Source organism: Hydractinia symbiolongicarpus, chromosome 11 (genome assembly GCF_029227915.1).
Source record: "Hydractinia symbiolongicarpus strain clone_291-10 chromosome 11, HSymV2.1, whole genome shotgun sequence".
NCBI classification, from domain to species: domain Eukaryota; kingdom Metazoa; phylum Cnidaria; class Hydrozoa; order Anthoathecata; family Hydractiniidae; genus Hydractinia; species Hydractinia symbiolongicarpus.
Window position 1 is genome coordinate 16,977,895 of NC_079885.1, and position 15,752 is coordinate 16,993,646.

Here is a 15,752-nt window from a genome sequence, read left to right on the forward strand (position 1 = left end):
GTGACTTCCGACAAGTGTGAACTTCGACTAGTGTGAACTTCGAGAATGTAATCTTTAATGGCTGCTAAATTCTAAATTAGTAGTCCTGTTTCATTATATTTTGTCCATGATTGTAGGTACCAGTCTCGCATTTATGTATAAGGTATTTTCGACAGAAAATAAAACGAATTAATCTCGTTTTTCCCAAAAATTACAACTAACTAATGAAAATACTTACACAGGCTTGCTAAAACAAGTATCAAATATGGCAACTAATTAAGCAAAAAAATCCGAGTTTGAACACCTTAATTTCTCAATGGCGTGCTATTTTACTTTCCATGTTTACCTGTTTGTATTGTTAGGGATGGGCGATTCAAAAACCACCTCTAATGAGCCATTGGATTAAAGTTTATTCTTATAAAACACAATTCCTTTTCCTATATTTTTATATATATGAATAGTTTATACACACATTGTCTTATGTTTTTGACAAACGCATAACTTTAAACTTTATCCATATAGTATCTCTTTATAGCTCACAAAAAGTTACCAAAACCTAAGTTTAAGTTATGCCACAAGTTAGAACAAATACTCCTTTATGTATTTCTTTCTTGTGAAATGATCGTCAGCCGGTCGGTTTATAGCCAAAAAAAAATTATCTCCAACACATAATCTCATGTACTTGATGTGGTTTGTCTCATCTAGATTGAACCTGTGATAGATACCTCCAGGAATACCGATCAGATCGCCTTTCTCGATTAAAACGCGTATCCACTCGTCTTTGTGGTTTCGAAAATCAAAATAACCACCACCTTCGACGACATAACAAATTTCATCACCAACATGAAAATGCTCTATTGAAAAACACTTGTCTTTCTTGGTCTCCTTCTCAGATAAATTCACAACATCGTTAAAGTTATACTCTCTTTCTGTTGTATAAAATTTGAGTTTTGGGTCCTCTAAATATCTCTCCCCCTTGGCGTACATATCCGGGTTTAATTTCTCGTAAAACACACCAAATTTAATAAGTGCTTTGATGTCAATTTCTTTACATTGATCTTTGATTTTTTCATCAAATAACCAGGCTTGGACCATCTTGATTAACAGAAAAAAGTGCGCGTTTTGTTAACAACTTCGTCTTCAAGACTTGATAACTATTTAAAAAAGAAAAAGGTGTATTGTTAAAATTTAAGCGACAAAAATAAAGCTTTTGCACAAGAAGCACAAAGTTTTAAAATTTTGGACTATGAACACTTGGTTTTAAATGACAAACGACTCAATAAACTTTAACAGTCACAGCTCCAATGTTAATGGAAACATGTGTTGTAAACAAAGCGAAACAAGAGATATTTCCCAACACAAGCTATCAAACATTACTTTTGTTTTATTTTACGTTTCTTTATTTAAATTGTTTTTATCATTTTTGTCAGACCGCACAGTTTTTCTACATGCGCCACTGCATTGCACTTACCTGCGGTCCATGAGGTTTGATCCAGCACTATATCAATGAACATGCTTTGTCAATGTATTTGATTTTTGCAAAGCAAATGAGCTTCGGGAGCGAAGCGAAATTGAGGAGCACGTTTGCTACGCAAAGTATACTAAGAAAATTAAAGACTAGTCGTTAGCCCGTGGAAAAATCCACGGGTTCGCCCGTCCTTTTTGTACCGCATTGCGTGCGTCTCGCTACCTGCGCAGCTAAGCTACCATTTTGCGTGACAGACAGACAGACGGACAGACGTATACGGGTATTATAATATACACTAGCTGTACCCGTGGAAAAATTCACGAGGTTGCCCGTCCTTTATATATCGCAACATTTCGTGTTTCCGTAACACGACGTTTTTATCTTTATACTTCAATATTTTATTGATTATGTTTATATATCTTGTATCTATGGCAACGTTTTTGTTTATATAGACATGTTGTATAATTTTTATTTTACTTGAAAATGGGTGTATGATACCCGAAACGTCGTAAAATGTTGTTTTAATTTGTACACATCAAAATTTGAACAGAATATATATCTACTGGTTTCATTATTTTGGGTATACTATATAAAGCTACACGATAATAAGAAAACCACAAGAAAACGCTGCTATAAGCAAAAAAATAATACATAAACAAAAACTTTTGGTCAATATAGCACGCTATTTGTGATGGCTTTGATTTTGATGCTATTCGCGCCCCTTTCAACTTTTCGTTACTTCCATGACAGAACGCACCCCATATCAAATCACACATTTCTACAAATGTGTGAAAAAACACCGAGCAGCTGAAATAAAAGTCAGCTAAAAATGCCAATAAGTTGTACCACCTAACCCCTACCCCCCTTTTGTCCAACTCCCCCCCCCCCTTTCCCCGTTATTTTTCGTTCGCCGAAAGCGCAAAAAATGAGAAGGAAAATCGAGCAATCAGAAAACGGCCATCGGGTAATTTAAAGCATATTTTACAGAGCCAACGCAAACTCTATAAATACAAACTTCAGGTAATTAAAAATACATATATCTTATTGATTTTTGTGTAGTTATGTATGTCTCATTATGTGGGATTGTATTTGCCTACAAACTGATTATAATAATCGTTTTTTCTGGAACTTTTTTATAGTTTATACTAAGTCCTGTTTATAATCAAGCAGTGAGTGTTTAACTTTTCTCGCTTTTTTGTTGCTATGCTTAAAATTTTGAGTTGGAAAGCTTTCTTTTAAGGCACACTATATTAATTTGACGCTTATAACGCACAAAAATGTGTTGTATTTAACTCTTTATTAATAAGATGATTTAAAAATACCAAATTATCAGTTTAAATTGGTGTATTTACGTGGTCTGCCGCAGAAGAAGAGTGGATTGTAAAGGTCTGGATGATCCAATATTTATTTTTACATTATTGTCTTAGTTTCTTGTAGCTAGCTAGCTAAATTAGTTTTTGGTACTTAGGTACCAAAAACTAATTTAGCTACCTTAGGGCCACCATCAAAAATATATTTTGCTGTCATCCTCCAATCGAATCATTCTCTCAGTCAGAATGTCATGTGGTACAACTTATGGCTAAGGAAAAACACGGACGTTTCACGGTTAAACTCTCACAGAAGAACCTTTTATTAAACTTGACAGTACACAAATAAGAAGAAATAAATGTTGAGTTTTTGTATATCGTAATTTCTTAATCGATAAGCGCCCAGGGGTGGTTCTTAAAATATTTTACTAGAGCTGAAGGGTCGATTATTCAAATATTGTGCAAAATAGAATTGTGGAAACGACCTTTTATTTAAAACCATAAGAGTTCCCTAAAAAAAAGCATTTACATAACACAAATTTGATTTTTTTTAAGCGCCCTTTTCGATTTTTTGATTCACCACCCCACAGTTAGATTTTCCCACGGCGGGATTCCTGTGGACGATTGGTTTTCTAATTTTCTAATGTTAAAAAATACCTGGTAAGAATTAAATCCCAATCCTTATGGTCAGTTTATATATGATGTGTTAGCCTCCAAAAATTTGCCTTGGCTATTACACAAAACTACCCCTTTAATTTCCATGAAATAACTATTATTTCTTAATCCTTAGAAATTTTCTTTTTTTTTTAGATTGCGTACAAAGGGAGTTGGTGATGTAATCTTTCAATAGGTGCGGAAGAAAGTGAAAGCTCACACATCAATACAATGATTTTTCTGGGCCATTCAATAATTACGTAACGCCTGAGGGGTGGGTGAGATGTTTCTGTATCATCGTTTTGAACTACTCGTTTAATTGAAGTAGTATTGCCTGACCTAAGTGCATTTTTAGTTCTATTACCTGGCTCCTTTTTTGTTTTGAAGCTTCCTAGTCTATGATGGATTTCGTTTTTGATGCTTTTCGTTTCATTAAGTCTCTTTCTTTGATGGCTATTATTAAGGCATCAGTGACCCATGCCTAAACACGGCCGGAAAATCCATGTGTTTTTGAAAGGGGCATCGTGTTTGTCAGCCACTTTTTTAACATTTTAATTTAGGTTCTCACATCAAGGTTATCATAGTTATTAAAATACTAGTCGTTGCCCGTGGAAAAATCCATGGGTTCGCCCGTATTTTATATTTACCCGTCGCAACAAAGCGGATAAAAATATATCGCATTTGATATTCGTGTTTCCGTAACATCATTTTCTAACTCAGCGGGGGGTCCGCGCAGAGACAGACAGACGACGGCTATTATTATAGAGATGAGCAGTCTAAATTCCTGTGGGTCCTTTAAAAAGCCTCTTCACTGAAGTTCTTGTAGCTACGAACCTTAATAGTTTTAGATTTAAATTTTGGCCTTCTAAATTTTCTGATCACATAAACTAAATTGTGATCACTGGTGCCTAAATCCATGACACCAGTTTTAGAAATACAAGAACTGTTAGAAAGAAGTCAATAAGAGTGCTACTATTTTCTGTAACACGTGTTGGCTCCGTAATATGTTGTTTTAGGAAAATAGTGGAGCATAATTCCTTTATTTTCGAAGAAAGAGCATATTTTGAAAGCATGTTACAGTTAAAATCTCCCAGGATAAAGAGTTCTTCTCTTTTGGGAGTTTATTAAAACATTGTTTAAAATGAGTACACAGGTTTTCAGTACTTTGCAAATCACTACCTCCAGGTGGAAGTAACAATTGTTAAAATTTTAAAATAAAAACACAGTTTACAACATATTTTTACCCTGTGAGAGTAAAAGCATTGTTTTATTTTGAGTATAAACTTACCGTAAAAGTTCAAAAATTAATCGTGACATCAAGCTGAGCGCTTAGTACTGGTAAGCCATCTTGCATATTTGTATAGCTATACTACTCTTTCGCAAAAAAACTTTATTGCAACTTCAGTTTAAATAAGAATACAGAAAAAGTCCATCCAGCTAAAACAATAACTGGGCAACTTTATTTGTAACATAAGTTTTCATGAAAGAAATTAGGGACATAACTACCTTACTGCTTTCAGCATAAGAATTACTGATTAAAAGTTTTGGTGTAGCTAAACTGCATTTGGCTACTTTCACTTTTAGGCCAGATATAAATAAACAGCTACCTGGATAGTCACAAACTTACTTCTCTTCTTAATAAAAACACTTCTCTTCTTAGTGAAAACGCTTCTCTTCTTTTCTCCGAAATCGGCTCTTCTCGAAACACGTCTCTTCCAAAGTGCGAAACATTTCTCTTCCATGAACTCAAAAAATTCCCAAACCCAGTTCTGGTCCAAAATATTGATTGAGCCGGAATTTGATTACGTTATCAAAATAAATGACATGCCGGCTCGCAAAAATAAAAAAAAGATCAAGTGTTTTTAGTAATTATAACTCTCCAAAACGTTTTTTGTATATTAGTGGACCATATTATACTTAGATAAAAATACATTGTAGTTTTCAGTTAAAGGCATTCCTTATCTTTTCAAATATCTTTTATAAGAATACCAAAATTTTAACCAGGCTGGTCATTATTCTTATTTTTCTATTGTTCCAAACAAAAGTTTTGTTGTTAGAAAGTCAAGTATACTCAGGGGCGGCGCCACAATTTCCTAAGTGGTAGGCATAGTGGGAGATTTAAAGATCTTAGTGACAATCAATGAGTGAAGCGACTTGCCTTAACAGCTGGGGTCCAAGCCAACGCATTTTTAGAGTCCTAAAACACGTACAACGGCTATACCTTGGACTTCAGAAAAGCTTTGTTTTTCTCCTCTTTCAACTGCGGCATAGTCTCTTTCCATGCTAGAAAGAACTTGAAAAGGTTATTCCCCGTTTTCAGAAAAAATGAAATAGGCCAGAATAAAAATTAATTTCAAAAGGCTCTAGATCGTCGGAAAGCGCAACGTTTTTCGGTTCTATAATTTTACTTAGCAAAAAAGTGGCGCCGCCCCTGATACTGAAGAAGGTCCTTAATAAACAACACATGTATGAAATTAACTTAAAACTTGCTTCAAGCTTCCAAATTTTTTAAGTATTTTAAACTCTCCGAAACGTCCATTTTTGACATCCACCATGCTCTTCCTAAATAACGAGTTACTCTGCGTTGGAGAACGCATTTCAAAACAGTTCTGAGGGCATATCGGAAAAGTGGGATGCGGGATGCGGGAAGCGGGATGCAGGATGCAAACAATTCATCGAAATAAAATACTGACCATGCCGTTACCGAACATCGCGTAGACATTAAAATAAACTACACCGGAATTTTTCTAAAAAGAATACAACAGTTAGAAATGCATGACTTGATTTTTTTTCGCTTGGTGAACTTAATGTGATACGAAACAATTTGTTTGATATTGAACTTTTATGTATCCTTTGACGAGGTTGAGATATCCAAGCAAAAAATGAGTAAATGCCTCCGGTCTGAAAAAGTAGTGCTTTCGAGCTATACACTTTGAAAACAAATCGAAATAGTTGATATTGCAGAAACCAGTCTATGTGTGAGTGTTTATTTCATGGAGTAAGAAAAAAGAAAATTTTCGTAAATACGAATTTTCCTTTTTCTTTTTAATAAAAACTAGGAGTAGAAACCAGGTTTTCACAGCTTATAGCATAGAAGAGTAGACACAACTCTGTCTCATTTTTTTGTATCTAAGCTCAACTATCCGCGTTACAATTGACTTGGTTCACTTTATTATTGAAATATGCCTGTATAAAGTTAAAATTCTTTCAAAATGGCAGAAATAAATTTTTGGTTATTATTTGTACCAATTGATACCAGCAAAAAGTAATCCCTTTTTTGAAGGATATCCTTTCTACCCACTCTGCACATTTAAAAATTTTCAAAGCAGAGTCGCCTTCCCTTATCCTTTGTGTTTTTCATAATTCACATTTTTTTGACTTTGTAAAATTCTGTTATTTTTCATTATACTTTGTTAAGTCTGTTAAAAATAAACGAAAATGTATTTATTCATTATCAAATTTTTCGTGCGTTGAATTCATGGCGAGAAAAAAAAATAACATTGGCAGGGTCATTATTTTATTTCGATGATTTTTTTGCATCCCGCATCCCGCATCCTGCATCTGGAATCCCGCATCCCGTGTCCCGGTCAGCATCCCGCATCCTGCATCCCACTTTTCCGATATGCCCAGTTCTGAGTCGCAGCTTATGCTGAAGTACAATATGCTTTGATATAAAGAAATACAATGATTTAAAGAGAAAGTTGACAATTTGTTTTTTTTTAAAAAAAAGTTTACAAGCGCGCTATTAAAAATTTCCACCAATATGAAACAAACCAAAAAATATATATATATATTTCATGCTTTTTCTCGTTGCCATATAGTAAATAAATCAAACAAAAATCTTATTGCAAAAGAACCATCCAAACGAAAACCATGCTAAAAACCATGCTGCTAGTGTTTTTAAGGAAAATAAGTTACGCTAAATTCTTCTCACGCTCTCATAACATTCTCTATGTGGGGTCATTTTTAATGTACTACGTGACAATATAAAAACAAGATACTATTAACGTGATGTATGATGTGATTAAAAATGTCACTGGAGCTTAGGTTAAACTGAAAATCAAGCCCTATATTTACCGACAACCCATCAGGGTTGTTAAAATAAAAAAAAAATTAATAATAGAATTTCGGAACACGCCTAAATTGAACCATACCGTGTGAACACAGATGAAAAAATAAATAATTTTGGCTAGGATAAGAAGCTCTTATACCAATATTGCCAACTTTGGAAAAAAATAGTTCTCGTAAAAATATGAAAGTATTTCAAAAAAAAATTCCCCTAATATATCGAGTCTGCTAAATTACGTGCTCGACGTGCTTACGTGCTTTATGTGCTCACGTGCTTTACGTGCTCACGTGTTTTACGTGCTCACGTGCTCTACGTTCTTACGTACTTTACGCCCTTACGTGCTTACGTGTTTGAGGTACTCCACCACCTGAAACCCAGGGCTATATGGGTCTTGCTGTGAAATAAAAAAAACCTGAAAAGCGATGAGGACAAGTGTGAATCAGAATCTACAGTGTGAAACAGAGTGTGAAACAGAATCTACATCTTCATTTTATGTAGGGTATTGTAATGGAAACAAGTTCATTGTATGTTTGTCTAGACAATCTCTCAAATTTCAGTCAAAAATTGGATTATACGTAGCGTATAAACGTGTTTGAGGAAAATAAATTTAAAGGTTCAGCAATCGATAATATAACATAATAGTACATAAACTCGCTAAATTTATACTTTTTATACATTCAGACATCATATTGGTGATTTTCTTGTTTTTTTCAAAGGTTTTGTTGGTAAGTGCAAACTTTTGTAATTTTTGAGATGATGTATACCATGTGTTTTCCAAATTCTGAGAAGAGTCTATTCGTCTTCAGTTTAGATATCGTTTTTTACTTTGCTGAATAAAGTGGGTATGGATAAGAACTATCACATACGTACTCTTTTGTTCCATGGTTAGCTCACGATACATACCTGATGATGATATGAAAGCGTTGTTTCACAGCTATCCAAGCAATGCTATCGATGCAACATACTTGCAAAAAGTTGCGAGAGTGATCTTCAAAGCATTTTATCCATACATCCTTCCTTCCACCGACCACAAAATGTGCGACTAATGGAAAAATCACACAGTAGTGCAAAATGCTATGGTCGATCGTGCAAAGCCGTAATAACAATCGGTACATTATGTTTAAAGGTGGAAGGTTCTTTGACAGTACCATTTAACAGAAATGAGGCTGTTGAACAGAACTGAACCACGGAAATGCTGCAATCATCTATGCTAATTTGGTCGAATGCCATCTTTCCAAAAAGCGTTATTGCAGATGTAGGCATTGCGGACAATGACAAAGGTGATGTTGCTAACGATCTTGGTGTTTCAGTTGCTTGTTGTTTAAGAAGCCTTTATAAACATTTTAAATTTTACATTGTATTCATGTCAATTTTGGGTTAGGTGGACGTGTTGCTTATTTTTGCATTGTTGATTTCCGCCATCGCCACGCGGGGTGGAATCTTTAAAATCGCCGGATGGAAGATAGAGATATATATGTATAGATATATAGAGACAGCACAGAGTCTGGAAGCTGCGGGTAGTTAGTCCTTGTATAGATACTGTGTACTTTTTCAGTTTAATGCATGGTTTACAGGCTAATAGTTTTCAACCAATGACAATACCGTATTAACGTTTACGACCCGTCCCAAAGTCCAAATTTTTTAGGCAGCCAGAAAGCCATTTTCTTGCTGGTGAAAGACTAGAACTGCTATATCTGCATTAAGAAAAACGACGCAAAAGATACGTATTAATATTTAATTCCTGTCTGTTAAACGCTCCAGAACCAACCGAACATACCGAAAAGTTAAGCTAGGTATCACCTAGAACATTTCAAATAGCTAGCTAGCTAACACTGAAGAAATTTTAAATTTTAGTGGTGTTGAACTGAATTATAGGTAATTAATACTTTAAATAGTCGATAAGGCCCGTGGAAAAATCCACTTAGGCAGGATAAAAATGAAAAAGAAGCGTCATTTGCATTTTGATGACGTCGGCAACCCATCCACAAAATTAAAATTAGAACCTTGTTTTCACGTTGCCTCTATTGTGGAGAGCTTAAACTGCTGATCAAGAAATGTATGTATATGTATGTATATGATCGTGTGGTTTTGATGAGCGGTTAATGAAATACAAGGGTTTCAAAATTTGCTGACGTCAGCAATGGCCAGTCAATCAAACCCCTAAAAACTTTTTCTAGAAATTTGTCTACCTGCTGCCTTCATTGTATAGATCTTGAAACGCTGATCAATAAAATGTATAGGATCATGTACTTTTGACAAACGGTTGCAGAGATATTAGGGTTTAAAGGTTTTTTGATGACGCCATCAACCCGTCCATTCCGAAATGGATTTGGGGAACTCAAATTGGTCCTAGGTGGTCCCTAGTTACCCACGCGGTGAAAAATCATTGACGTCACCACCTCGTTTCCAAGTTATTTGACCTCAAAGTTTTAGGTGCACTGTAATGGCTTCATTAATTTAATATAGGATATTGCCGTTAAAGTAGTGTCATTTTCGTCGCGCCGTAACGTCAGAAAATTTAACTTATTAGACATAAGTTTTTTGGCGACATCAAAGGAAAATGAACACATCCACTTTGCCTGTCACAGACAGACAGACAGACACACTTAGCGTATTATTATATAGACTAGCTGTTTCCCGTGGAAGAATCCACTGTATTCTCATTTAATTTATGTAGCATAATATACGTCCATGAAAAAACAATACAGCAGTGCGCATCTTACATCTGCATCTATATACTAATACGCCTTGTGTGTGTGTGCGCACGGTGAGGCCATGACACACAAATCACGGGTCACTTTCTTACGACGTGGCGTTCGCTAAAATTTACCAAGTTAAAAGAAACGCAAATTAGGGGGTTACTATTTAATTATTTAATTCTTTTTCTTATTACTTTAAAAAATAAAACTCTTTTTCTTTATTTTATTAAAGCTAATTTTTATTTTATTTTTAAATGTCTTTATTTGTTTTTTTGTTTTAAAAGCCCCGTTGGTCGTTATAGATAGAATGATTTAATTTCACCCCCGGTTTACCATGTGCGCGCCGTATCACGCGGAAACAAAGTTTATCAACTGAAAAATGAAAACCGAAGCGAAGGTTTTCTCTTTTTCAAAGTAATCCTGAAAAAAGTTATTTCAAACAATGTTTACTCATCATGAGGTTAGATTAAAGCTCATTTGTTTCTTCTATCATTTTTGTGTTCTGGGACCGAGGTTGCTTTCTTCTTTAAAAAACTATCGAATTCGAATGATAATTCGAATTGTAAAATGTAAAAAACAAAACTGTTGTTGTCGGGCGAGAATAAAAAAAGTTTATGTTGTTGTCAGAAATATTTGTTATAAAGAAGAAAAACGTACGATGATATAACGTGAAAAAGAGAACTGATTGGAAATGTATCAGACAATTGTAGCTAGCTATACATTTTCAATTTGTTTTCTTTGGGATGAAGCTAAGCTTAGTAATCGAAGTAAGAAACTGATTGGACTTTTATCCAGAGAACGCTAGCTACTACTGAGAAAGCGAAAGCAAAGCAGGTGTGTTGTTTACATTATCTGGTAGAGAAATGAATTTAGGTGAATAACGTTTTTAAGCCGTTTACACACTTCAGCTGAACTTTTCCTTAAATATGAAGTTAGATATGTTTTGTCTTAGCCTGAACATATTTTTTTTGTAAGAATATACTCAGGGTCAGTCAAAGATATCTTAAGAATATGTCAAACCGCAAGCTTTATTTTATTAAGGCATTATATATTTTTAGAACATAGACATGCTAAGAATATAATTAAGAATAACGAGGATAGTATTTGTCAAGAAAGTTAAGAACTTTTTTTTGTAAGACTATATACTTTAAATAACGGGTCAGAATATCCTAACAATATGTCTAAGCTTGATTGTTTGTTCTGATATAAAAATTTGTATGATGCACACATTTAATTAGAATTTTGTTTTTTTATTGCGTATATATCTTAAGCAATGGGTAAGTACACTAGGAAAAGTTAAGAACATGAAGGCTGAAACGAAAAAAAAACATATAGTGTATATCGTAGAGAAGAATTTATATAAAATGTAAAAAGTAATTTTTCCGTTGTTACTGTTTTAACGCTACGAAGTGGTTGATGTCGTTATAATAAACCCTAATGTAAACAAAGTTAAATCAATGTTTACATCTGTTACGTTACCGTTTGAAATATATCCAATTCTTAAATTCGAAAACACTGCATTGTTATCATGACGTAACGTTTGCGCAATGGGAGGGTTGCTGTATGCAATAGACTAAATAGCTAATTTGGTATGATGCATTAGAAACTGTACGTTGTGGAAATTTTGCAATAACCTTTTTTGTGTGACTTAACGATTTTTTCTTATGTGTTGTATACCATTTTCCCTGGTGTACTTCTGGCATGGTAGAGGCAAGTATATAATTTTAGCAGATTTAGCTTTTTACATAACCGTTGTTAGACACCTTCGATTGTGTTAGACTTTCTGCATTTTTATCTTATATATTAATTCCCTTGCGTGAGTAAAACTGTGAGTCCACGACACGGAAATCACGGGTCACTTTCTTATGACGTGGTTGTACGCTAAAATTTAACTAAAAAGATTAGGGATGTACTTCATAGAAATCGCACATAAGCTGTAAATATATAACCCGCTGCTAATAACGATATAAATATATATACCCTTATGCCAAAAAACTCTATGTTAGCATATATATATAGGTATCGCTACATATGAAACGGTATTAGATATTCACAAAGCATACGGACTGTTAAATGAAGTTCCCAGCATAAAACGGAAGTTGTGTTTACGAAAAAGATGGCTGTTCTTTTTGAGTATTCTCTACTCTTTCATTCAAAATAAATCTTTAAAAAAACATTTGAAGAAGAGCATGGTTTTATAAATTAATCATAGCAATGTTCTGTAAGGTTTTTTCATGTTTTATTTTCAGTTTTGATTATATTATTGTTGCCAGACATGTTTTATAGCTAGCATCATAAAAAGCCAACCACCACCAACAACTAGCTAGCTAGCTAGAAATATATATATATATATATATATATATGTAGCCATGTTCTTTATACCTAGCTAAGTCTCCAGTTTATATTTAAGTGACTAGCTATTAGCTGCTGTAGCTAGCTAATGCTAGCTTTAAACTAAAGATTCCCAGTATATATATTTCCACAAAACCCATCAAACGTTATTAACCCTGAAGATTTTAAACATTTTCCTGTTTTTTTTTTGTTTGCGAAGTTCTTTTCCTCCAAATATTCTGAAAATAAAGTTCAGAAATTACTTATTTTTAAAATGTAAATTTAATTTGTTTCAAATTGTGGTTTTGACATTTTCATGTAAGAATTTGTGGGCAAAAACCTTAATCATTAGCTAAAAGAACTGACTTTTCTTAATTTAGAATTACTAAACACAACCATTTTCTTACATTTAGTGTAAACTTTTGTGCGTATGGCTTATATTTAATACACCAAAAGAGCTACTTTGTTGATTTCAATTTTATACTCTTTGTAAGCTATTTTTTTCTTCTTTTTGACATTTTGAATTAACTTATTGCTGTAGAAGGCATATAATATACATGCATATAAAAAAATGGAATTTTGCAAATTTCTGTTTTACCACTCAATTTTTACATTTTATAAGTTATTTGGAACAGAATGGTATGAAATAGACCAAAATACCTGATCTTAGTTGTTTTTAATTTACAGGCTGTGTCTGTGAAACTTTAAGGGGAACATTTGGTGGAAGACAATGGCATGACATATACTGATAGAACTGATTTTTGTTGTGTTAGATGTTATATCTGAACCTTTTTGACATTTTATGTTAATTTTGCGAGAAAGGACTATATATATATACACAGAAGAAGAATTCAATTTTACACCTTGCAAGCTTTGTTTTTCTATATTTTGTATAAATTCTTACTGGGGAGGACTCGGTGCAATATATCGAAATGACTGATCCTTCTCGATTTAAATTTGATGTGTTCTAAATCGTATATAGTTTTGGAAATTTTGTGTAAGATTTAATGGGTAAGGGCTAGATGCAATATGTCAAAAAAACTTTTTTTGTTGAATCAGAAGCACTCCCTACAACCATTCTTTTTTTTACAGTTTGTGAAGCTTTTGTGAGGAAAGAGTGTATGCAATATTATCGAAATAACTGATTTTTGTTGCAAACTGTCTTTCTTAGGCATTTTGGATTAAAATATTGTTTTAGAGGGCATATGCAGTAGATATATGTACCGAAATAATTAAATTTTGCAAACTTTGATTTTGTCGTTACCTCTCATTTTTTACATTTTGATTAAACTTTTGTGGGAGACCGTCGGTATGCGAAGGACCAAAATAAGAGATTTTAGTATTATTTAGAATTTGTATTTTGTGTTGCAAAATTGGTGCAAAAATTGACATAAAATAAACTTATATATATACAGATTGATTGCTGTTGTTTAACATGACTCATTATGACTTATATATATATTTTATGAAAATTTGTGACTGAATACTATGTGAGATTTGAAATTTTGTTTACTTTATTGATGGTAAAACAGCATGCAAATTGCTAAAAGGACTTTATTAATTTTAGATTTAAACACCGTTATTTTGTTGGCTTTTTTATTAACTTTGAGCTGTTTCCCGTGGAAGAATCCACTGTATTCCATTTAATTTATGTAGCAGATATATGTCCATCAAAAAACAAACAATACAGCAGTGCGCATCTTACACCTGCATTATTATATAAATGACCAAAAAAATTAAAGGTTTTCAACAACTGCAGTATTTATGTGACATTTAAAATCTAAATCTACTAAAATTACTTGCTCTGACCATCTGACAAATGCGAAAATTATTCGGAAAGAAGTTTCCAAAAGCATTTCAACATACATCTCACCCATAAAATTTAAATCACTTAAAACTCCACATATATACAAAAAAGCTGATCAATGTCAAACACAAATCTCTCTCATTGTATATGTTAAAATCAGTTAGTTTATTGCAAACCCTGCCAAAGGTTGACACACAATGTGAAAAATAAACAATAAATTGTGCCTCTGACAGAATTTTTTATCTAAGGTGTAAAAAAAGGGATTTGCAAGGACAAATTATAATGCAATAAAACATTATTTGATATATTGCATACAGTCCTTCCTCACCAAACTTTAGACAAAATGCCAACAAAATAACGGTGTTTAAATCTAAAATTAATAAAGTCCTTTTAGCAATTTGCATGCTGTTTTACCATCAATAAAGTAAACAAAATTTCAAATCTCACATAGTATTCTGTCACAAATTTTCATAAAATATATATATAAGTCATAATGAGTCATGTTAAACAACAGCAATCAATCTGTATATAAGTTCATTTTATGTCAATTTTTGCACCAATTTTGCAACACAAAATACAAATTCTAAATAATACTAAAATCTCTTATTTTGGTCCTTCGCATACCGACGGTCTCCCACAAAAGTTTAATCAAAATGTAAAAAATAAGAGGTAACGACAAAATCAAAGTTTGCAAAATTTAACTATTTCAGTACATATATCTACTGCATATGCCCTCTAAAACAATATTTTAATCCAAAATGCCAAAGAAAAACAGTTTGCAACAAAAATCAGTTATTTCGATAATATTGCATACACTGTTTCCTCACAAAAGCTTCACAAAGTGTAAAAAAAAGAATGGTTGTAGGGAGTGCTTCTGATTCAACAAAAAGTTTTTTTGACATATTGCATCTAGCCCTTACCCAATGTAAAAAAATGGTTGTGTTTAGTAATTCTAAATTAAGAAAAGTCAGTTCTTTTAGCATGCTGATTAAGGTTTTTGCCCACAATTTGAAACAAATTAAATTTACATTTTAAAAATAAGTAATTTCTGAACTTTATTTTCAGAATATTTGGAGGAAAAGAACTTCGCAAACCAAAAAAAACCCAGGAAAATGTTTAAAATTTTCAGGGTTAATAACGTTTGATGTGTTTTGTGGGAATATATATATACTGGGAAACTTTAGTTTAAAGCTAGCATTAGCTAGCTACAGCAGCTAATAGCTAGTCACTTAAATATAAACTGCAGACTTAGCTAGGTATAAAGAACATGGCTACATATATATATATATATATTCCTAGCTAGCTAGCTAGTTGTTGGTGGTGGTTGGCTTTTTATGATGCTAGCTATAAAACATGTCTGGCAACAATAATATAATCAAAACTGAAAATAAAACATGAAAAAACCTTACAGAACATTGCTATGATTAATTTATAAAAC

The 15,752-nt window shown here is 33.1% G+C and overlaps 1 protein-coding gene across 1 annotated transcript in view; it reads right to left on the reverse strand.

Annotated features, from left to right (window-relative positions):
• Positions 1 to 369: 369 nt before the first annotated feature.
• The window catches only part of LOC130613875 (acireductone dioxygenase-like), a 30,644-nt gene continuing 15,261 nt past the window's right edge, over positions 370 to 15,752 (reverse strand). The window contains exon 2 of the mRNA XM_057435230.1: positions 370 to 1,133. Coding sequence (XP_057291213.1) covers positions 559 to 1,074 — 516 coding nt within the window. The 5' untranslated portion in view covers positions 1,075 to 1,133 and the 3' untranslated portion in view covers positions 370 to 558. The remainder of the gene's footprint in view (positions 1,134 to 15,752) is intronic.